General features: G+C 54.6%; 1 protein-coding gene across 1 annotated transcript in view; it reads right to left on the bottom strand.

Annotated features, from left to right (window-relative positions):
• The window catches only part of SLC4A11 (solute carrier family 4 member 11), a 1,034,103-nt gene that overhangs the window by 38,729 nt on the left and 970,503 nt on the right, over positions 1-24,871 (bottom strand). The window contains exon 19 of the mRNA XM_085642688.1: positions 5,904-6,073. Within this exon, the coding sequence (XP_085498814.1) occupies positions 5,904-6,073 (170 nt within the window). The remainder of the gene's footprint in view (positions 1-5,903; positions 6,074-24,871) is intronic.

A 24,871-nucleotide genomic window follows, 5' to 3' on the forward strand; every position in this document is an offset into this window, starting at 1 on the left:
AGAAGAGGTTGCTGGCAGGCGACCAGTGACGATGTTCAGAGCGATCCAAGCCTGGATCGGTGATGAAGGAAAACCTGAAAGCAGAGGGGACTCAGTTCTCAACCGCTAGCCAGCGATCGTGTGGGTACCAGGAGGGTACCGGCTGAAGTCACCTCGACCAGGTGAGTGGGTGACGTCGGACTCGGCTGTTCCTCGGACCAGGAGGCGCGGCGGCGACCAGGATGGAGGGCGAGCTGTCCCACGAAGGTGTCTGCTGTCGATGATGCTGGGCCCAGGAAGGGGCAGCGGATCTTGGCAGTGGCCACCCAAGCGGGGGAGTCAAGATGGCGTCGGGAGTGGACCAGGAGGGTCCGGGGTACTCCTCTGTTGAAGGGGAGCAAGTGCCAGTCTGGGGCAACCAGACTAGTGATGAAAAATACTCTTGGAGCGTCGTGAAGAGGGCCACAAGCCGGTCGGCCAGTGGTCGGACAACGCGGTGAACAGCAAGGAGCGGAAGGGCCCCCCACGCAGATCTCGCGGATGCTGGGGAGACAGACTTCGATGCTGGAGCTGCTCAGGGTTTAGGGCTTCTCAAACCCTAGGTGCACTCACTCGAGGGTCCCTCGGTGGGCGTGCTAGATAAGCGTCGTGCAGGTTCTGAAGATAGCCGGTCCCGCAGGTCTCGTCACACCTACGACTCTCAGCTGAGCTGATGAGGGAGGTAAAAGGTCAGAGATGGCAGGGAACTCGGGTCTCGTCGAGCTGGGCAGTCTTGATCCGTAGGAGAGACTTACAGCAAACCGCAAGCGCTTAGTTGGTGCCTGCTGGTGCAGGGTGGCTACTCCTTAGCCACAAGGGAGAGTCTTCAGAAATAGTCAAGAGTTCCTTTCGTGGAAAGTGGTTCGTGATTCGGAGGTATCCGATTATCTGATTATCCAATTTGGGAAGGGGACTCGCTCCTACCTTTATTCTAAGAAAAAGGGGTTGGCCCGAGACTAGGTTCTACCTATGGGTGGAGCCAGGAGGGGGTGGTTACACCCCTATCCTTTGTCCGGCTTCGCGCCAGCTCAGGGGCTGGTGTGCCCCCGAAACTGGTTTGAGCCGGGCTATGCACAGTGAGCACCGGGGTGCCACTGGCAATCACCTTCCTTTCAGCCCTGCCTACCTGGGATACACAAACCCTGTCTGGGACGGTGCTAACACCGCCCTCGACAGGAAACCCTTTGTCCAAACTCCCTTCGCAGGAAGGTCCCCCAGCAGCAGGAGGTCAGACTTGTGTCTGGTAGCAGCATCCATTTTGTGATGCTGAGGCTTGAGTCAACTTTAACCGGGGTTCAGGGTTACTTCCATGTCGTGCCCCTCTAGAAGGGGGGAATGCTAACCCCGTCGCCAGAACTAGCGAGGGGTTCGTATTCCAGTTCGTATGACACCTTACGCGACATGTGTAGGTGATGCGATGCCAAAGTTAGCAAATAGTTGGCCCGCGTCACCATGGAACGGCTATTAGGACTTGGTTCCGCAAGCCGTCGACGGGCTCGGCTCGCGCCAGAGCACCATCCCACATGACTCCCCGCACTCTGCCTTCAGGATTGATAAGGCCTGCCATAGGAGTGACTGATAGGAATCCATGTGTCCATTTTAGGGTTAGGTGTAGGAATACTACACCTACAGCAACGGGTGATTACACCACGTGGCCCCAGCTGTCGTGCAGCCAGTTGTGTCAGATTTGGGCGGCCATTCCAGGGGTGGCATAATACATGCTGCAGCCCCTGGTAGGCCCTGGGTACACCGATGCCCTGGATACCTGTGGTATGCTGAGACAGGGACTGACAAGGCGGCCCAGTTCCAATTAGTGGATGCACCTAACGTACATGTGTGTTAATTTCGAGAGAGAACAGCTAGGCTGTGGGTCTGATTGGCAGGCCCACAGCCGGAGAAAGTCGTAAACCAATGAAGCAAAAGCAAAAAATCTGGGTGATCATAGGATTGCAGACCCTACTCTCCTACAAAGACTAATCGCCCAAAGCTCCAGAAGGTTGAAGTGGAGCCCGGACTCCGCCGGAGACCAGAGGTTTCTGATCTCCGTCTCCCCCATGTGGCCCCCCCATCTCAGAAGTGATGCATCGGTCACCACTGTGATCTCTAGTTGAAGAAGGGAGAGGGATCTGCTGTCGACCCAATCCTGGTTCTTTACCCACAACTGCAATTGGTGTGCAGTGCCCTCCAAGATCTGGACGCAATCGGACATGTTCCCTGATATTGTGCCCACTGGAACTTCAGGTCCCACTGCAGAGCCCGTATATGTCATCTGGCATGGTCCACCAGCAGGATGCTGGAGGCCATCAGGCCCAGTACCCGGAGGGTCATCTTTGACTGCAACCCGGGATAGAGGCTGAAAGATCGGAATCATAGCCCGAATATCCTGGACTCACTGTTCGGGAGGATAGACCTGAAACTGCGTCATGTCCAGAACCGCTCAGATGAAGAGAAGTTTCTGAGAGGGAGTCAGGTGTGACTTCGGCATGTTGATGACAACCCCCAGCGAATGCAGGTGGTCGGCCGTAGTCTCGGGGTGGGAGACGACTGCGAGATGTTGAGAGAGGGGAAGACTGGAACCCCTGATCTGTGCAGATGAGCTGCGACCACCGCCATCACTTTACTGAACACCTGTGGGGTGTTGGTAAGGCCAAAGGAGAACACGGTAAACTGAAAATGCTAGTGGCCTACCGTAAACCGCATGTAACGCCGGTGGGCCGGCAGGATGGGGATGTGAAAAAAAGCGTCCTGCAAGTCCAATGCTACCTTCCAGTCTCCAGGGTCTAGGGCAGACATGACCAGATCTAGCGTCAACATTTTGAACTTCTTCCGCAGGAAGCGGTTGACGTTCCCCGAGATCCAAGATAGGATGCATGCCTTAGTCCATCTTGGGCACCAGAAAGTAGTGGGAATAGCATTCACAACCTACTTCTGGGAGAGGAACTTGCTCGATGGCGCCCTTGGCCAAGAGGGCCGAAACTTCCTGTTGGGGAAGGGACAGATGATCCTCCGACATGCGATGGTACCAAGGCGGCATGGTGGGAAGGGTAGTCTCGAAGGGGAGGGAGTAGCCCCTTCGTACTATCTGCAAAACCCACCTGTCCGACGTGATGGTGCGCCAGTTGGGGAGGTGATGGCGAATCCTCCGTCCACTGGCGTTTGGTGGCCTGAAAGGTCAGTCTAGGAAGGTTTGAAGTCTGCTGCAGAGGGGACTGTAGTGGGCTGGCCCGCCCACTGGCCCCCAGAACCACACCGGTGGTTCCCACATCCCCAGCCGCGTTGGGGCTCTACAGCTTGCACCGGCCTGTGGCTCTGGGCAGGATGTGGCGGGGCACCCCTTCCGTAGCCACGAAAGGGCCGAAAGGCAGACTGCGCAGGGAGGGTGGTGTAGCGGCCCAAGGACCTGGTCGTAGCCCGAGAGTCCTTAAAGCGCTCCAGCGCATTGTCTGCCTTGTCGCCGAATAGGCGACGGCCATCAAAGGGCATGTCCATAAGAGTGGATTGGAATCCCCTGAAAAAACAGTGTACCTCAACCAGGCGTAGCGTCGAAGGGCTACCGACATGGAAATCGTCCTGCCTAGTGAGTCAGCGGTATCCAGCCCACAGCGGAAGGAAAACTTTGCTGCTTCTCTCGCTGCAGCAACTGACTGAGAAAGTACGGCTCGGGCCTCCTCCGGGCAATGAGGCAGCACTTGTGCAACCGTGTCCCACACGGAGTGGGTGTAACGGCCCAATAGACATGCGGTGTTTACAGACCGTAGTCCCAAGCTGGAGGAAGAAAACATCTTCTTCCCAAGATGGTCCAGATTTTTGGATTCCCTATCAGGTGGAGCGGTAGGGAATGCACCATTGGAGGTGGAGGCTTGGACCACCAAGCTCTGAGGTGGAGTGTTGGGAGAGGAAAGTGGGGTCACCCGGGGCCAGGCAGTGGCGTCAGGCAATCATCCTATCCACAGGAGCCCCTGTGTTGGGCTTGGACCAGGTGTCCGAACTGATGTCTGTTAGGGCTTCATTAAGGGCAAGGGCTCCGAAGAGCTTGCTGCCGGTTGAAGCACCTCTGTCAGGAGTTTAGTCCTGGCAGCCACCGTAGGTAGCTTGGGGTGGAGTTCCTCGGCTGCCCTACTCAACACCACTGCGTACGACGCTCCCTCCTCCGTAGCCACGGTAGGAGGAAACATGCCAAGGTCTGGTGAGGTATCCAGACCACTGGCTTCCCCCAGTTACTCTCTCCAGTCCGGTTCATAACCTAACTGGTTGGTTAAAGGGTCTCCAGACCCCACCCAGCCCAGCCAATCTGGTCTCAAAGAGCCAGGGTGGAACAGGAGCACAAAAGTACCCGTCGGCTCCGTGTCCACCTCAAGGAGGAGGGCGGGGTTCTGTGTTGGCTGGGGACACAGCTGATGCCGGTTGCGGACGTGGTGCCAATGGAATCGGCGCTGGGGGAGGGGTCACAAGGTCGACCGACACCAATCCATATCCGGGCCTGGATCCAAGGGGGCCCTGGAGTGCCGGGGCCTCCGGTGTCGAAGGCCCAGGGCCCACATCCAAGTCAGCGGAGCCCGAAGGTGCGCTGGCGGAGTCGGGCTGCCCAAAGATGGCATTCATCGCTTCGTAATATTGACGAAGCTGGCAGGAGTAGCTCAAGGTCCCTTCGGGCCCCCTCCCTTCGGGCTCTGCACGTGGAGCCATGGGAGGGGCAACACCAGCATCCCTCACAGCGTCAGCCGACGGACGGGGAAAAGTCGAAGAGCGACGACGCTTCTTCGACTTCTTCTTGTGCTTCGACTTACCTGACCCCGAGTGCGAAGACTTGGATGAAGAGTGACAATGGCTCCGCAACCGGTTCCTCGACCTCCTATGCGACCGGGACCCCAACGGCACGGAGCCGACTGAAGGGCCTCGAGAAGCTTTCGGGACCACTCCCGCTAAGACTTCGGATTCATGGTCAGGCGGTCGGTGCACGATTTGGGGTCGTTGTCGCGCTCCAGGCAGAAGAGGCACAGGCGGTGCGGATCCATCACCGACATCAGTCGGCTACAGGAACGGCAAGCCTTGAAGCTGGGCATCCCTCGTGCACCAGGAGTTGATGGACTCAAAAAACAAGGTCGCCAAAGGTCGAGAAAAAGTCAGTCAAAAAATGACTGGGGGTACCGCTCTCTACGGATCTGCGCTTGCTGACGCGGAAAAAGAAAGAACGGACGTCAGCGTGCGAGGGTGGCGTCTATGTAGCTACCGCAACGTCATCTGGGCAACCACGACGCCAGTGACGAACGCAGAGTCAACTGACGCCACCTTCCGGCGCGCAAGGGTACTGCAGATAAAAACTTTCCGGATCCAGTCTGACTCCTGGGGATAATTCTTAGGTAAGGAATCTCTAACTCTATCTTTCAGATTTAAATTTATAAGGACTTCCAAAACCGGAGCTCCATGCCAGGATAATCCTGAACAATTATGGTGATAACTGAAATTCTTAAAAAATAACAAAATAAAGTTCAATACAGTTGTTCTATGTGAGCTCCTGGGAAGCGTCATCTGAGCATCAGTCCATTTTTTTGCATCTATGTTTTCATGAAAGTAAAACAACCAAATGTAAATCAGTATAACTCAACACAGAGAAGCAAGTATGCCACACATGCATACATGGAACTCCACCACACAGGTACATCTGTGTGCCTCTGAATCTACCAGCGATATAGTTTCTCAGATTTATTGCATCACTTTATCTTCTATGGGTACATTCCCTAATTTACTATGCGAAGTCTAGGAATGTTTTGCTGTAAGGAGCCAAAAGGAGGATCTTGCTAATTAATTACTTCAGCAATTTACTCACATCTTCAATGATTTATGGTTTTCAATTCCAAAAACAATAGCTTCTTTTAAATCTTTACCTGATTGGTATCATTCCTATCATGATCAGAGGAAAGATCATTTTCATGTAAGGCAGGGGCGACATTCCAAATCCGCAGAGGATAATGAGTTGGAGAACCTGTAACCCTGTGAAATAGTGGATCTTTCTCTGAGGAACTCTACGGATATAATGAGTTGGTGGGTAAGCAGTCTGTAAGGAAATAGATAATAAAAACATTAAAGAGAACAGCTTTTCCATAAGGTTGAATACAATAGAATACACACTGAAAAGTCTTTAAGATAGTGCTCAAAATTGGTTCTTTTTAATGAAAATGTCAAAATGTACATTTCAACTTCCTGTAATCAGAAAGAAAATTAGCATGTGTAAGGTACAGTTTTCATTAACAGTCAATAACTTTGTTCACATCTTAGAAGCTAGCTAATCCTACATTACCTATTTATGAGGTGGGAGTGGTGCAAGGATTTTCAGCACTTGAGACCAAATATATTTGTTGTAAGAGAAAAACATTGCAAACACTATACAACAGCAAACCTATTGGTGCAATTAGCTACATACCATACTTATCAAGTATTCTAATGGATTCTTGTGAATTGCCAAAAAAGCGCCAAACTGGAACTTCAGAAATCTTGCCACAGCTTGGCCATCTTTTGCTATATTGCAGTTACATTTATATAACACTTTGTCCTCCAGACAAAACACTTGCTTCTGATGGCTGTACTTTCTTGAAAGTGTATAACTAGTTACTTACCTTTGGTAGCAATGTATCTGGTAGAGACACAGTCCAGCTGCAGATTCCTTAACTTAGAATATCCCCAGGTGTCATACTGGATCCGGAGAATCTTCAGCAATACCTCTGTGGGCCGGGGGGTGGTGTCGCATTGCTCCGCCCTGAAGTCGTCCACGGATTTTACGTCAATGGAGCCATACAAGTCCCTCCCAGCACGCTGACACAGTTTTCTACTGTGAAGCTTTCCTGCGCCACTATGCTGAGCCACTACAGAAAACATGAGTGTGAAAAAAGCCCTCACAGAGCCGGGAGGATGGGTTGGCGTTAAGGAATCTGTGGCTAGACTGTGTCTCTACCAGATACATCATTACAGAAGGTAAGTAACTCGTTCATCTGCTAGAGACATCTAGCCGCAGATTCCTTTACTTAGAATAGATACCAAAGCTATACCCCATTGGAGGAGGGTCTGCCACTGAAAACCACCAAGTTCCAAAGAGAACTCATCTGTCAATAACACTGACCAAAACACAGCAATGCCAGCGTGGCCGACACTAGACCCATTAAGCTCTGTAAGGGAGCATTAACATTGGGGAGCAAAGGCACCACAATCCGTCAGAGGACAATACGAGACCTCTTGTCCAGACAGGGACAAAAGGGAAGCACATAACCGAATGGCCAGTGCAGAATGGAAGAATGACCTCAAACATCTACAAGTAAAAAGTTAAACCGAGCACAAGTCCCATGGCTCGGCAAGAGACAAGGTCCCAGAAAGGAACAAAACAGTATGACAGAGTCAGGGCACACAAATGGAGCATGCAGAACAGTGGATGTCAAAAATGACATGTAGAGGGACAGATGTCACCATGCAGAGATATACAGAACCATGACTACCAGGAGATACATGTATGTGGATGACAGGGATACACATAAGCAGACAGTGTAGACCGTGAGAACTACACCACACAAGCAAAAGCCCACTGAAATGTAACATCAACAGCACATATGCATCGGCAGAAAGAGGCGGGCCCACCACCAGGTAGTCAACCGGCCAGCCGTATCCGGAGGTCTAATGGTTGATGGATACTGGTCAGGTCGGGCACACACTTAAGGCTCGCCCCTAGAAGGGAGAGAAAGTGAGAAAGAGAGGAGATCTGGGACAAAAAACCCAGCTACCACAGCAAGGTAAAACAAAGCATGCCTGCCTTCTCGCTGTGTGGCTATCCAATAACATATATACGAAAATATAATTATTACAAGACAAGGGGAACTCGAAGAGCAAGCCCTACATAATATAGGAGGCCGCACAATAGGTATCAACGGCACCGATGCGAACCAGAACAGGATATAACATGTCAAGACACTGAAAAGGAAACATCATCAGCCCCGTCGGGGAAGGAACCCTGGTTTCCCGCGTGACCAGTGGAGAGATTGACCACCACACTAACTACGAAAAGAGTACTACACATACATAGAAGTCAGAAAAAATAAATATATCTAGCTCTCTCTCTCTCTATCTCTCTCTATATATCTCTCTCTCTATCTATCTCTATCTCCATCTATATATATATCCAAAATGACGACTCCTAGTTGAAGCAGAAGCCACACAGAGGAAATTCACTTGGAAGCGTTTACTGTAATGTCAAGGCATAATGTATTTCGGCCTTCGTCAGATGTCAAACAATCAAGATACTTGCCCAAACCTCGTTTTAAATTGTCCCGCAACTTTCCCAATGGTGGGAACAGGCTGCTCCCAGGTCATGTGTTTGTGCACTCCGTCGCTGTTCCTGAGAATTGCAAGTTCCAGAGTTCTTTGTAACTGGTAAGTGCTACGTGGGTATGTTATGATTGTAGTGCCCATATGGGTTTTGGCGCCATTCAGGACATTACAAGGTGACTACGATCTTGATGGGTATTCAATCCCAGAGCTTCCTTGGGTCCCCTTTGACTCTCCAACCCCCATGTCAAGTGTCCACCGGGCAGGGAAAACAATGTACTCCGTCCTACGTGAAGTCACAAACTGCTTTGCTGCAGCAACCCTTGCTTAGCTTGTCGTGTGAGGTGGGTCTGGGCCATTCCGATGCCTCTGACGCCGAAAACACCTTTGCAGATGCAAAAACAGTTACCCTCAGGCCGACTTGTGGAGCGGGGCTTCTGTTAACGCGTCTCTGGTTAACGCATATAATACCCAAAATGATGACTCCTAGTTGCAGAAGCCACACTGGGGAAATTCACATGGAAGCGTTTACTGAAATGTCAAGGCATAATGCATAGAAGTCAGAAGTGAGTGAGTGTATATATATGTATATATATTTTAAATTAAAGCTCCAGGTTGCCCAAAAGGTCGGGAGCACTCCAGGACCAACAATGCCTCATAGGCTCGGCAGCTCACAAGTCGCAGCCTGACGCGTTTCGCTATGCAGCTTTCTGTCTGTCACTCGGCAATGCACGCCTCACTAGAAATCGAAGATGCTGCCTTCTGATAGGCCACAGGTTCCCACAGGATTGTGGTATCCGTAGTGAAGCACTAATTAACCCATAATGGGTGCCAAGTTATGAAAGTCACTGATGCCTGCCCTGTAGGGGCCTTATGAGCAGGAGAGTCATTATTCCGGCGTTGTTCCTTTCCAAATGAGCTGGGCAGATTCCCAACTCGTTGGCCCGCTTGAATTGCAGCAGTGGGCCTGCCGCGGTACAAGTTAAAGCTCCAGGTTTTCCAATAGGTCGGGAGCACTCCAGGACCAATAATGCCTCATAGGCTCGGCAGTTCACAAGTCGCTGCCTGACGCGTTTCGCTATGCAGCTTTCTCAAAGGCCGTTTCTGTCTGTCAATCGGCAATGCGCGCCTCACTATATATATATATATATATACACAGATACTGCAGAAATGGCACTCAGTATCCTGAAGAATACTCCCACTGATACCATCAGCCGGGGCCAGGAACAGGAGTACCTGAGCCCCCGCGCAGCAAGGAGCAGAGGGACTACAGCCCCTGCCTGGGAAGTGCACAGAGAAAGAAGGGCCCAAGGCAATGTGCAGCAGTGAGGCACAAGTTACTACTTGTGTAACGATATATCTGTAAGAGACATTAGTTAGTGATAGATTCCGTACCTTAGAATATCCCCAGGCGTCAGACTGGATCCGGAAAGCTTTCGGCAGCAGTACCCCTGCGCATCCATAGGTGTCGTCGTATGGCTCCGCGTGCGCCGCTGGTGTTGTATTCGCCGAGATGACGTCACTGGAGCTACTTAAGAGGCGCCCACGCGCGTGGACGTCTGTTCTGTACACAACTTTCCACGACAGGAACACAGAGCCATGTAAAATACTGACCACTGGTGCATAGAAACTAGGGCTCGAAAGGATGACCTTAACCCTAGAAATCAGTTCGCAGAACGGGGAGGATGGGTGGGGCGGTAAGGAATCTATCACTAACTAATGTCTCGTACAGATATATCGTTACACAAGTAGTAACTTGAGCATCTGAAAGAGACACGTTAGTGAGAGATTCCTTACCTTAGAATAGATACCCCAGCAATACCAACCCCGGTGGTGGGTCTGCGAACGAGATTACACCAGAAAGTCATGGAGAACAGAACGGCCAAAGAAGCCGTCTTTCCTGACCCGACGAACAAGTTACTTACCTTCGGTAATGATATATCTGTAAGAAACATTAGTTAGTTAGATTCCTCACCTTAGAATATCCCCAGGCGTCAGGTTGGATCCGGAAAGATTTTTTGTCAGCAATACCCTTTGCGCGTCTCTAGGCGTCGTCTGCGACGTGCGCCGGAATGACGTCAGAGTACTTATACACCGCCCTCGCGCGCTGACGTCAGTTATTGTACATAGCTTTCCACGCCAGGAACGCAGAGCCATGCAAGAGACCGACACTGGTGCCAAAAAAGTCTAGGGCCCTGAAAAGGATAACCTTAACCCTAGATGTCTGTTCGCAGAACGGGGAGGATGGGTGGGTCGGTGAGGAATCTAACTAATGTTTCTAATGTATCGTTACCGAAGGTAAGTAACTTGTTCATCTGAAAGAAACACGTTAGTTAGATTCCTCACCTTAGAATAGATACCCCAGCAATACCAACCCGGTGGTGGGTCTGCGAACCAAGATCACACCAGAAAGTCCTGGAGAACAGAACAGCCAAAGAAGCCGTCTCTCCGGACTTGGCAGTCCAGGCAATAATGCTTGGCAAACGTGTGCAGCGAGGCCCATGTTGCTGCCTGACAGATGTCCTGCAAGGGGACTCCCCGACCCAGGGCAGTTGTCGCCGCCGTGGCCCGAGTGGAATGGGCCCTCAGCCCTACAGGAGGTTACTTTTTTAGCCAAGGAATAACAAGTGTTTGATACACAATACGACCCACCGAGAGATGTTTTGCTTGTGTACCGCCCTCCCCTTCTTAGCGCCCACATAGCCCGCAAAGAGCTGCTGGTCATCCACCCGGAACTGCTTGGTGCGATCCAAATAAAAGGACAGCGCCCGTTTCGGGTCCAGACGGTGGAGCCCCTCTTCCTCTTTCGAAGGATGCGGAGGCGGAAAGAAAGTGGGCAATGTGACAGACTGCCCGATGTGGAAGGCAGTCACCACCTTAGGAAGAAAGGAAGGACGAGTCCGGAGAACAGCTTTGTCCGGATGGACAGAAAGAAAAGGAGGCTTGGAAGATAGAGCCTGGAGCTCACTCACCCTTCTAGCAGAGGCGATGGCAACCAGGAAAGCAGTCTTAAGAGAGAGAAGACGAAGGGGACAATTATGAAGTGGCTCAAAGGGAGCATACATCAGATAGGTCAATACCAGGTTCACATCCCACTGAGGCATTATGAAAGGGACAGGAGGAAACATGTGAGTAATGCCCTTGAAGAAGCGAGAAACAGGGGATTTGGAAAGAGAAGGCTGATCAGGAAGCCGTAATAAAGCAGAGATAGCTGAAAGATAACCTTTAAGAGTGCCCAGAGCAGAGAGCCCTGCTGGGCCATGGAAAGAAGAAAGAGGAGAACCTCAGAAAGAGGGGCGGAAAGGGGATTCACAGCCTTTGCTGTGCACCATGCCACAAATTTGTTCCACCTGCAGGTGTACACCGATTTTGTGGAGGGACACCTGGTTGCCAGAATGACATCACAGACTTCAGGAGGCAAGTCAAATGGCATCAACTGTCGCCGCTCAAGGTGGAGACTGGACAGGTTCGGGTGGAGGACCGTCCCCTGCTGCTGCGACAGAAGGTCCACCAGAAGAGGCAGTCGTATCGGGGGATCGATCGACAGACTGAGTAGCTCGGAATACCAGTACCTCCTTGCCCAGTCCGGAGCCACCAAGATGACTTGGGCCTGGTCGCGCCGGATCTTCTTCAGCACTCTGGGCAGAAGTGGTATAGGCGGAAAGGCGTACAACAGACCGCAACTCCACTCGACGTGACGAAAGGCGTCCCCGAGCGAGTGCCGCCTTGGAAACTCCAACACGTAGAACTGCTGACATTGCGCGTTCTCTTCGGTGGCGAATAGATCTAACCAACGAAAGAGGCCTTGCGCCACGTCCGAGTTTAGACGCCATTCGTGATCCATCATGCACCGGCAGCTGAGTTTGTCTGCTCTGGCGTTCAGAGAGCCCGCCAGATGTTGAACCACCAGGGTGATGCCCTGATGTTCCAGCCATGTCCAGGGGCGCAGAGCCTCCTGACAAAGGGTCCACGGCCCCACCCCGCCCTGTTTAGTGCAATACCACATGTCGGTGGTGTTGTCCGTGAACACCTGCACTACGCTTCCCCGGACAACGGAAAGGAATGCCTTCAGTGCAAATCGGATCGCTCTCAGCTCCAAAAGGTTGATATGGAGCCGAGACTCCGCCGGAGACCAGAGTCCTCTGATCTCCGCCTCTCCCATGTGGCCCCCCCCCCCCATCCCAGGAGGGACGCATCCGTCACTACTACGTGCTCCGGTTGGGGTAGGGAGAGGGATCTGCCACTGACCCAATCGCGGTCCGTGAGCCACCACTGCAACTGTCTTGCAGTGCCCTCCGAGATCAAGACATGGTCGGACAGGTTACCCCGAAGCTGGGCCCCCTGAAACTTCAGGTCCCACTGCAGAGCCTGCATTCGCCACCTGGCGTGATGCACCAACAGGATGCAGGAGGCCATCAGACCCAGAAGCCGCAGCACCAACCTGACCGAAACCCGGGATAGAGGCCGAAAGATTGGAAGCAGAGCCTGAATATCCTGGACTTGCTGTTCCGGAGGATAAGCCCGGAACTGCGCCGAGTCTAGAACCGCCCCGATAAAGAGGACAGTTTGGGAGGGACTCAGATGCGACTTTGGCACATTGATGGAGAACCCCAGCAAATGCAGGAGGTCGGCTGTAGTCTGGAGGTGGGAGACGACTTGCTGGGGCGAGCCCGCCTTCAACAACCAGTCGTCGAGATAGGGGAAGACTGGAACCCCCGATCTGCGCAGATGAGCTGCGACCACCGCCATCACTTTCGTGAACACCCGAGGGGCACTGGTGAGGCCGAAGGGGAGCACAGTAAAATAAAAATGCTCCTGACCCACCGTGAACCGCAGGCAACGCCTGTGGGCCAGCAGGACAGGGATATGAAAGTAAGCGTCCTGCAAGTCCAACGCTACCATCCAGTCTCCAGGGTCTAGGGCAGCCAGAACCTGAGCTAAGGTAAGCATCTTAAAACCTTTCCTTCCGGAGGAAGGCGTTGACGCTCCTGAGGTCCAAGATAGGGCCATAGGCCCCCTTTGCTCTTCTTGGGAACCAGAAAGTAGTGGCAATAACAACCACGTCCTACTTCTGGACCAGGAACACGTGCGACGGCCCCTGTGGCACTGCGGTGGCATGGCTGGAGGGGTCGTCTCGAAGGGGAGGGAGTAGCCCCTTTGGACGATTTGCAGCACCCACCTGTCCGAAGTGATGGAACGCCAGTGGAGCAGATGATGGCGAACTCTGCCTCCCACTGACGTGGAATGGGCCTGAAAGCACGGACTAGGAAGGCTTTGAGGCGGATGCTGCTGGGGTGGATGTGGATGGACCGGCACGTTTTCCCCCTGTACCGCCTTTGCGGAATCCATGTCCGCGTGGAGGTTGGTTCTGCGGCCTGTGGCTAGGCGGACGTGAGGGGGCGCCCCTTCCTTGGCCACGAAAGGGGCGAAAAGCAGAAGTATGCGGGCGCGGGGCCGTGAGACCCAAGGACTTGGCCGTAGCCCTGGAGTCCTTAAAGCTCTCCAGCGCACGATCCGCTTTGTCGCCAAAGAGGCGACTGCCATCAAAGGGCATGTCCATGAGGGTGCTCTGGACATCCCCAGAAAAAGTCGTGGACCGCAGCCAGGTGTGACGATGAAGCGCCACTGTGGACGACATTGCCCTGCCCAGCGAGTCCGTCGTGTCCAAACCACATCAGATGGCATACCGCGCTGCGTCCCGCCCCTCGGCCAGAGCCTGGGCGAGCCGTGCCTGGGCCTCCTCCGGACACAGGGGCAGCACGTCCTCCACTGTATCCCACAGAGAGTGGGAGTAACGGTCCAAGAGACAAGCGGTGTTAATAGACCGCAGCCCTAAACTAAGGGAGGAGAACATCTTTTTACCAAACTGCTCCAGTCTCTTGGATTCCCGATCCGGGGGAGCAGACGGGAAGGAGGTCTGGGAAGTAGAGGCCTGGATAACCAGGCTCTCAGGCATGGGGTGTTGGGACAGAAAACTGGGGTCGCCCGGTGCGGGGCTGTGGCGCCGGGCCACGTTCCGGTCCACAGGAGGTACTGTGGAGGGTTTGGACCAGGTGCCCTTCATAACATCCATCAGTGCTTCGCTAAACGGCAGCAGAGGCTCCGAGGAGCTTGCTGACGGTTGGAGCACTTCAGTGAGGAGGTTAGTCCTCACGGCCACAGTAGGTAGCTCCAGCCGCAGGGCTTCGGCCGCCTTACGCAACGCGACAGAAAAGGAAGCACCTTCCTCCGAAGCCACGGTCGGAGGAGAGATGAAGCCAGTGTCAGGGGAGGTGTCAAGGCCACTGGCATCCCCCAGCTCATCTGCCCAGTCCTTTGATAACTGACCCTGGCTGGCCAGAGGGTCATCAGACCCCTCCCAGTCGCCACCGTCATCCGATTCCTGGTAAACAGGAGGAAGGATCGGAGCAGAGCGGAAGATAAAATGGTCACCCATCGGCGTCGGATGCGGCGCCGGACCCGGACTGAACCGGGGAACGGCGTCGTCCAGAGACGGCGCCGGGGGTGGGACCAGTGTTGACGCCGGCGAAGGAGGCGTCGTGAGGTCGACCGGCATCGACTGAGATCCAGATCTGGATCCTATGGGGACCTGCGGCATCGGGACCGAAGTCGACGACGGGGCCGGAGCCGCCGGCTCGCTAGGCCTCTCAGTCGAGCCCGTGGGGCCCGAAGATGCGGGCGTCGACGGTGGAGCCAGGCCCCACATGGCCGAGAGGAAGGTACTGATCTCCGCCAGAGTCACGTCAGTCTCAGGGACCAGCGGGTATGGGGACGGACGCGGCTCCTGCGGCTCCGGCGGAGCTGCGGTGGTGGTACTACCCGGACCCTCGACCGAGTCGCGCGACCGGCGAGGGGAGTCCGAAGAGCGATGTCGTCTCTTGGACTTCTTACGACGCTTCGACTTACCCGAAGACTTGGAATCCTAGGAGTGATGGTGGCTGCGGCTCCGCGACCGGTCCCTCAACCTCCTCCTCGACCGGGAACGACGCCGGAGCTCGAGAAGCTTCCCGCCTAGTCTTCGAGGTCAAGGCCCGGCAGTCGAGGCACGACCGCATCGTGGTTGGCCCCAAGGCAGTAAAGGCACCGGCGGTGGTTGTCCGTTACCGACATCAGTCTGTGACAGGAGTTACAGGCTTTGAAACCAGGCAACCTACCGGCACCAGTTCGAGTCGACGTGAGTAGACAAAAGAGTCCAAAAAATTCAGTCAAAAAGTGACTAAAAGGGTAAGCTCTTATCAGAGCGGCGCTGTCTGGCGCGGAAAAAAGAAGAACTGACATCAGCGCGCGAGGGCGGCGTCTAAGTACTCCGACGATGTCATTCCGGCACACAACGCCGACGGACGCAGACGACGCCTAGCGACGCGCAAAGGGTATTGCTGACGAAAAATCTTTCCGGATCCAGCCTGACGCCTGGGGATGTTCTAAGGTGAGGAATCTAACTAACGTGTTTCTTTCAGATTGACAAGGCAATAATGCTTTGTAAAAGTGTGCAGCGAAGCCCACGTAGCAGCCTGACAGATGTCCTGCAGGGGGACACCGCGTCCCAATGCAGTAGTAGCTATGTCGCCCTGGTAGAATGGGCACGCAGCCCCACCGGAGGTTCCTTTTTAGTCATAGATTAACAGGCCTTGATACACAAGATGACCCAGCGGGAGATAGTCCTCTTGTGAACAGCCCGGCCATTCTTGGCGCCTGCGTAGCCAACAAAGAGCTGATCATCCACCCGGAATGCTTGTGTGCGATTCAGGTAAACGGAGAGCGCACGTCTTGGGTCCAGAAGGTGGAGCCTCTCTTCCTCTCGGGAAGGGTGCGGAGGTGGAAAGAACGTGGGCAAGGTGATAGTCTGCCCGATGTGGAAGACAGTGACAACATTTGGCAAGAAGGAAGGACGAGTGTAGGAGAGTAGGGTCTGCTTTCTATGTTCACCCCCACTTTTTGCTTTTGCTTCACTGGTTTTCGACTTAGATGTGGCTGTGGGCCTGCTGATCAGACCCACAGCCCAGCTTTTCTCTCTCTAAATTCATACTATGTACTTTAGGTACATAACCCAATTGGTTAGGATCACCTTACTGGCCCCTGTACAGTGTACCTTAGGTACCCAGGGCATAGGTGTACCCTAGGCCTACCAGGGGCTGCAGCATGTATTGTGCCACCCCTGGCCTGGCCTTCCATTATGACACAATTGGCTGATCACTCAGCTGGGGCAAGGTCGTGTAATCACTCCTTGCTTAGGTGTAGTATTCCTATACCTACCTTATATATAGACACATGTGTACCTATCAGCCACTCCTATGGCAGGCCTTAACAATCCTGGAGGCAGAGTGCTTGGTAACATGTGAGATGGTGCTCTAGCATGAGCTGAGCCTGTCTGCAGCTTTCGGAACCATGTCCTTATAGCTGTTCTATGATATAGCCTACCATATACTCTGAAAGTGCATTATAGAACAAGTTACTAACCTTCGGTAACGATGTATCTGTAAGAAACATTAGTTAGTTAGATTCCTCACCTTAGAATATCCCCAGGCGTCAGACTGGATCCGGAAGATTTTTCGTCAGCAATACCCCTTGCGCGTCGCTAGGCGTCGTCTGCGGCTCCGCGTCCGTCGTCGGCGTCGTGCGCCGGGATGACGTCGGAGTACTTAGACGCCGCCCTCGCGCGCTGACGTCAGTTCTTGTACATAGCCTTCCGCGCCAGGAACGCAGAGCCATGCAAAGACCGACACTGGTGCCAAAAATAAAATCTAGGGGCCTGAAAGGACAACCTTAACCCTAGATGTCAGTTCGCAGAACGGGGAGGATGGGAGGGTCGGTGAGGAATCTAACTAACTAATGTTTCTTACAGATACATCGTTACCGAAGGTTAGTAACTTGTTCATCTGAAAGAAACACGTTAGTTAGATTCCTCACCTTAGAATAGATACCCAAGCAATACCATCCCCGGTGGTGGGTCTGCGAACCAAGATCACACCAGAAAGTCCTGGAGGACAGAACGGCCAAAGAAGCCATCCCTCCGGACTTGGCTGTCAAGGCAATAATGCCTGGCAAACGTGTGTAGCGAAGCCCACGTCGCCGCCTGACAGATGTCCTGCAAAGGGACTCCCCGTCCCAAGGCAGTAGTAGCCGCCGTGGCCCGAGTAGAATGGGCGCGCAGCCCAACAGGAGGGTCCTTTTTAGCCAAGGAATAGCAGATTTTTATACACAAAACGACCCACCTAGAGATGGTTCGTTTGTGCACAGCTTTCCCCTTCTTAGCGCCCACGTACCCAACAAAAAGCTGGTCGTCCACCCGGAACTGTTTTGTGCGGTCCAGATAAAAGGAGAGCGCACGTTTTGGGTCCAGACGGTGGAGCCTCTCTTCCTCTTTGGAAGGATGCGGAGGCGGAAAGAAGGTGGGCAAGGTGACAGACTGCCCAAGGTGAAATGGAGTCACCACTTTAGGAAGAAAGGAGGGACGAGGCCGAAGGACAACCTTGTCCGGATGGACAGATAGAAAAGGAGGCTTTGAAGATAAAGCCTGGAGCTCACTCACCCGTCTAGCCGAGGTGATGGCTACCAGAAAAGCAGTCTTTAGAGTTAGAAGACGAAGAGGGCAATTGTGAAGAGGCTCGAAGGGAGCGCACATCAGGAATGTCAATACCAGATTCAAGTCCCACTGAGGCATTACAAAAGGGACAGGAGGGAACGTGTGTGTAATGCCTTTGAGAAAGCGTGTAACCACAGGGGACTTGAAAAGAGAAGGCTGATCAGGAAGCCGCAAGAAGGCGGAGATGGCAGCAAGATAACCTTTCAGGGTGCCCAGGGCAGAGCCCTGCCGGGCCAAAGAAAGAAGGAAGAGGAGAACCTCAGAAAGAGGGGCGGAAAGGGGATCCACAGCCTTTGCTGTGCACCATGCCACAAATTTGTTCCACCGGCAGGCGTATACCGACTTTGTGGAGGGACGCCTGGCTGCCAGAATGATATCACAGACTTCAGGAGGCAAGTCAAATGGCATCAACTGCCGCCGCTCAATCTCCACGCATGGAGGTGGAGGCTGGACAGGTTCGGGTGGAGGACCGTCCCCTGCTGCTGCGACAGAAGATCCTCCCGAAGGGGCAGACGTATCGGGGGATCGGTCAACAGACTGAGTAGCTCGGGATACCAGTATCTTCGTGCCCAATCCGGAGCCACCAAGATGACTTGGGCCCGGTCGCGCCTGATCTTCTTCAGCACTCTGGGCAGAAGTGGTATAGGCGGAAAGGCGTACAACAGACCGCAACTCCACTCGTGACGAAAAGCGTCGCCGAGCGAGTGCCGCCTTGGAAATTCCAACGCGCAGAACTGCTGACATTGCGCGTTCTCTTCGGTGGCGAATAGATCTAACCAAGGCTCTCCCCACTGCTGAAAGAGGCCTTGCACCACTTCGGAGTTCAGACGCCATTCGTGATCCATCATGCACCGGCGGCTGAGTTCGTCTGCTCTGGCGTTCAGAGAGCCCGCCAGATGTTGAACCACCAGGGTGACGCCCTGGTGTTCCAGCCATGTCCAGAGGCGCAGAGCCTCCTGACAAAGGGTCCACGACCCCACCCCGCCCTGTTTGTTGCAGTACCACATGGCGGTGGTGTTGTCCGTGAACACCTGCACGACACTTCCCCTGACAGAGGGAAGGAAGGCTTTCAGTGCAAGCCGGATCGCTCTCAACTCCAACAGGTTGATGTGGAGACGAGACTCCGCCGGAGACCAGAGGCCTCTGATCTCCGCCTCTCCCATATGGCCACCCCATCCCAGGAGGGACGCAGCCGTCACTACGACATGCTCCGGTTGGGGAAGGGAGAGGCTCTTGCCCTTGACCCACTCGCGGTCCGTGAGCCACCACTGCAACTGCTGTGCAGTACCCTCCGAGATCAAGACATGGTCGGACAGGTTGCCGTGATGCTGGGCCCACTGAAACTTCAGGTCCCACTGCAGAGCCCGCATGCGCCGCCTGGCGTGATGCACTAGTAGGATGCAGGAGGCCATCAGCCCCAGAAGCCGCAACACTAGCCTGACCGAAACCAGGGATAGAGGCCGAAAGATGGGAATCAGGGCCTGTATATCCCGGACCCGCTGTTCCGGTGGATGGACCCGGAACTGCGCCGAATCGAGAACCGCTCCGATGAAGAGGAGCTTCTGAGAGGGACTCAAGTGTGACTTCGGCACGTTGATGGAAAACCCCAGCAAATGCAGGAGATCCGCCGTAGTCTGGAGGTGGGAGACGACTGCCTGGGGCGAGCCCGCCTTCAACAACCAGTCGTCGAGATAGGGGAAGACTGGGACCCCTGATCTGCGCAGATGAGCTGCGACCACCGCCATCACTTTCGTGAACACCCGAGGGGCACTGGTGAGGCCGAAGGGGAGCACGGTAAACTGAAAGTGCTCTTGGCCCACCGTGAACCGCAGGTAACGCCGGTGGGCCGGCAGGACGGGGATATGGAAATATGCGTCCTGCAAGTCCAACGCTACCATCCAGTCTCCAGGGTCTAGGGCAGCTAAAACCTGAGCCAACGTTAGCATCTTGAACCTTTCCTTTCGGAGGAAGGCATTGACGTTCCGGAGGTCCAAGATAGGGCGCAGGCCCCCCTTGCCCTTCTTGGGAACCAGAAAGTAGTGGGAATAACAACCACGACCTACTTCTGGACTCGGAACGCGCTCGACGGCCCCCTTGGCCAAGAGAGCCGAAACTTCCTCGCGGAGAAGATCCAAATGATCCCCCGAGATACGGTGGTGCTGCGGTGGCATGGCTGGAGGGGTCGTCTCGAAGGGGAGGGAGTAGCCCCTTCGGACGATTTGCAGCACCCACCTGTCCGATGTTATGGACCGCCAGTGGAGCAGGTGATGGCGAACTCTGCCGCCCACTGGCGTGGTATGGGCCTGAAAGCTCGGACTAGGAAGGCTTTGAGGCGGATGCTGCCGGGGTGGATGTGGGCTGACCACGTCGGCCTCCATTTCCGCCACGGCGGAAGCCACGTCCGCGACCGCGCGCAGGTTGGTTCTGCGGCTGGTGGCTTTGCGGACGTGAGGAGGCGCCCCTTCCTTGGCCACGAAAGGGGCGAAAAGCGGAGGTGTGCGCCCGCGGAGCCGAGAGGCCCAAGGACTTGGCCGTAGCCCGGGAGTCCTTAAAGCGGTTCAGCGCACTGTCCGCCTTCTCACCAAACAGGCGAGTGCCATCAAAGGGCATGTCCATGAGGGTGTTCTGGACATCCCCGGAAAATGACGTGGACCGCATCCAGGCGTGGCGGCGGAGCGCCACCGTGGTGGAAATCGCCCGACCTAGCGAGTCCGTGGTGTCAAGCCCACATCGTATGGCGTGCCGTGCTGCATCCCTCCCATCGGCCAAAGCCTGGGTAAGACGCGGCCGGACCTCCTCCGGACACAGGGGCAGCACGTCCTCCACCGTATCCCACAGGGAATGGGAATAACGGTCCAAGAGACAGGCGGTATTTAAGGACCGCAGGCCCAAACTAAGGGACGAGAACAGTTTCTTGCCAAACTGCTCGAGTCTCTTGGAATCCCGGTCCGGCGGAGCGGTCGGGAAGGAGGATTGGGAAGTAGAGGCCTGGATAACCAGACTCTCGGGGGTGGGGTGTTGTGACAGGAAACTGGGGTCGCCCGGAGCCGGGCGGTGGCGCCTGGCAATGTTCCTATCCACAGGAGGAACTGTGGAGGGCTTGGACCAGGTGCCCTGCAGAACGTCAGTGAGGGCCTCGTTGAACGGCAGCAGAGGCTCAGTGGAGCTTGCTGAGGTTTGAAGCACCTCAGTGAGGATGTTGGTCCTCACAGCCACGGCAGGCAACTCGAGCCCAAGGGCCTCAGCCGCCTTGCGCAGCACCACGGAAAATGCTGCACCCTCCTCCGAAGCCACGGTCGGAGGAGAAGTGAATCCAGCGTCTGGCGAGGTGTCCAGCCCGCTGGCCTCCCCCAGTTCATCTGCCCAGTCCTGAGAAAGCTGTGACTGAACAGCCAGAGGGTCCTCGAACCCCTCCCAGTCGCCCCCTTCTTCCGATTCCTGATAAACAGGAGGAATGATCGGAACCGGACTGTAGAGATGGTAGGTCTCAAGCGGCGTCGGATGCGGCGTCGGCGGACGCCGTGCCGGCGTCGGGTCCGGATGAGGGCTAAACCGGGGCGTCGGCGTCACAGTCGGTGGTTCAGGCGTCGGCGCCGGTGGAGGAGTGACGAGGTCAACCGGCGTCGACTGGGGCCCAGGCAAGGGCCCCGCGGGGACCTGCGGCGTCGAGACCGGAGTCGTCGACGGCGCCGGGGCCGGAGCCGCCGGCACGCGAGGTCGCCCAGTCGAGTCCGCGGGGCCCGAAGGCGCGCCAGCGGGCGTCGACGGCGGGGCCAGGCTCCTCATGGCCGAGAGGAAAGCACTGATCTCCGCCGGCGCCGCGTCAGCCCCAGGGACCGGAAGGTATGGGGGCGGACGCGGCGCCTGCGGCTCCGCCGGAGCCGCGGGGGTGGAACCACTTGGACCCTCGGCCGAGTCGCGCGACCGGCGAGGGGAGTCCGAAGAGCGATGTCGCCGCTTGGACTTCTTAGAGTGTTTGGACTTACCCGACGACTTGGAGCCCGACGATCGATGGTGGCGTCGGCTAGGGCTCCGCGAGCGATCCTTGGACCTCCTCCTGGACCAGGATCGCGCACGACGCGGAGCCGAGTGGCGGAGCTCGAGAAGCTTGCGGGACCGCTCCCGCCTAGCCTTCGAAGTCAGGGCCTGACAGTCGTTGCACGACTCCGCATCGTGGTCGAGGCCTAAGCAGTAGAGGCACCGGCGGTGGTGATCGGTCACCGACATCAGTCGATGACAATCTTCACAAGCCTTGAACCCAGGCATCCTACCGGCACCAGATGTCGACAGACAAGGATCAAAAATGATCAAAAAAGATTTAGTCAAAAAAGACTAAAAGGGGTAGCTCTCCCGGATCTGCGCTTACTGGCGCGGAAAAAAGAAGAACTGACGTCAGCGCGCGAGGGCGGCGTCTAAGTACTCCGACGACGTCATCCCGGCGCACGACGCCGACGACGGACGCGGAGCCGCAGACGACGCCTAGCGACGCGCAAGGGGTATTGCTGACGAAAAATCTTCCGGATCCAGTCTGACGCCTGGGGATATTCTAAGGTGAGGAATCTAACTAACGTGTTTCTTTCAGATATCTTAAACGGTTATGGTAACTATGGTTTGGCTTTATCAAAACATGTCGTGTAAGGTGTCTAACACTTTGGAATAATACCCCAATACCATTTCTGGCAATGAGGTTATTATTCCTCCCTTCTAGAGGGAGAAGACATGTTGAAACCTACTTACCCGGTTAAAGTTAACCAGAGCCCCAGCATCACAAATTGGATGCTGCTGCCACATACACAAGTCTGACCTCCTGCTGCTGGGAGTCCTTCCAGCGAGGGAGGCTTGGACAATAGGTTTCCTGCCTTGGGAGGTGCGAGCACCACCCCAGACAGGAGTTAGTGTATTGGGGCAGGGAGGGATGAAAGAAACTAGACACTGCCTGGGGCACACAAGGTGTCCCATGCATAGTCCAGTTCAAACCGGTGCTGGGGCACTCCAGCCCCAGCTCTGGCGCGAGACTGGACAAAGGAAAGGGGGTGTAACCACTCCCTTTCCTGGTCCCACCCATAGGAGGGACCTTGCAGGTAGCCCAGCCCACTAGCCCAGTATATCAGTAGGTAGCTGAGCCCTGCTAAATTAGATTAACCTGAATCTGCAACTTGAACAGAAACTCTGGACATTCGACCACAGGAAGAAGACTGAAGAAATCTCCCTTGTGGCCAAGGAGTGACCACCCTGGGCAACCAGGCACCATCCAGCGACCGCTGCTTGCTTTGCGACTGATCCTACGAGGGACGACTGCAGAGACTGACCAGCGCCGAGACTTCCAGACACCTCTGACCCAGATCGACATCTGCAGCGAAGCTGAGACCGGTGGAGGCGACGAGGGACGTGGGACCGGCGACTTGGGAAAAGTGGCTAGTAACTGACTAGCGCGACTTCTCAGGCTTCCTCGAGGCTGTGCTTGGGGAATTGAGAAGCCCCAATCCCGAGCACCATCTGCAAAGAAGATCAGCTCCCCACACTTCACGTGTTCCGCGTGGGGCCCTTCTGCACCTGAGTTGCTCGACGTGTTGTCCGGTTGCTGGCCCGTTGGCTAGTAGCCTCTGCGAAGACGAACCTTTTGTTTCATCTTGCTGGTCCGGCTCCTCCAGACTGGCACCCGCTCCTCTGTGAAAGAGAAGCACCCCAGACCTTCCTGGTCTGCACCAGAATCAAGTTCTCCATCCTGCGTGGGTTCCGCTTGCCAAGGCTTATTGGGTCCTGACTCGACATCGACGCCGCCGACAGCAAGAGCCTTCGTGGGACAGCTCACCTCCTGGTCCTGGTCGTCCTCGACGTCTCCTGGTACCCGTGGCTGCTGCGACAAGCTTCACCTCTTCACCTGCATCTACACGACATCGCCTGGTTCCTTCCCGGCTCCTGGCTGGTGACCTAGACTCTGTCCCTTCTGCTTGCAGGTATCCTTCCTTCTTGATTCCATCCTTGGGATCCACCGGACACTCTTCACTGACTGCCTGTCAGCAACTTTCCTTCAGGCATCCATAGAAGTCAACGACGAAACCCGACGCAAGTTCACACCTATGCACCCGCAGCCCGTGGGCTAGGTAACTTGAGTACTCCGGTGCTCACAAGGGAATTGACTACCCTAGAGTCTAGTTTCCGAGTCTCGACTTTCTAGCTATTCCAGAAGTGTCCTAAAACTGTTTAATTCTAATAACTACTATTTCTATCGACTTTTACACATTACGCGTGAGTGTTTCCACTCTGCACCTGAATCCCGTGGGCCTCCCACTTCCTAACCTTTGGTAGTATAGTGTAGCCCCAGCGATTCCCTAGGCCTATCCTGTGTTCGTGACAGTGGTTCTTATACCACTTAGTATATGGTTTGCATGGCCCCTAGGGCCTAACTGTATTACTTACCTGTGTGACTTAATGTATGCTTAAATAAGACTGTGTTGTACTTACCTCGAATCTCAAAGAGTGCTGAGGGTTTGACTAGAATAAATACATTCTATTTTTATATATATCTGTTGTGGTGTCCTTTCATTTGGTATTCAAGGGATTACAAATGGTATAACAGCTGGCTTCACATGCCATTCAGAGTTTAGCCTAAGACTGCTCTTGTCCATGCTACCACTAGGATAGCTGGTCTATAAGGTTGACTTTACAACCAATCACCATAAGGTTTGTTTGGACTGATACAAGGTGTACACTAGAATTAGTGACATCATATATCAGGCCAACTTCTCACAACGAGTACGAAGCACAACCTTGTCTGGATGAACCGACAGAAAAGGAGGCTTACAAGAAAGAGACTGAAACTCACTCACTCTCCTGGCAGAGGTGATAGCCATCAGGAAGGCAGTTTTCAAAGTCAAAAGACATAAAGGACAATTGTGAAGAGGCTCAAAGGGAGCCCACACGAGTTAAGTCAAAACAAGATTCAAGTCCCACTGAGGCATT

Source organism: Triturus cristatus, chromosome 2_2 (assembly GCF_964204655.1).
Source record: "Triturus cristatus chromosome 2_2, aTriCri1.1, whole genome shotgun sequence".
NCBI classification, from domain to species: domain Eukaryota; kingdom Metazoa; phylum Chordata; class Amphibia; order Caudata; family Salamandridae; genus Triturus; species Triturus cristatus.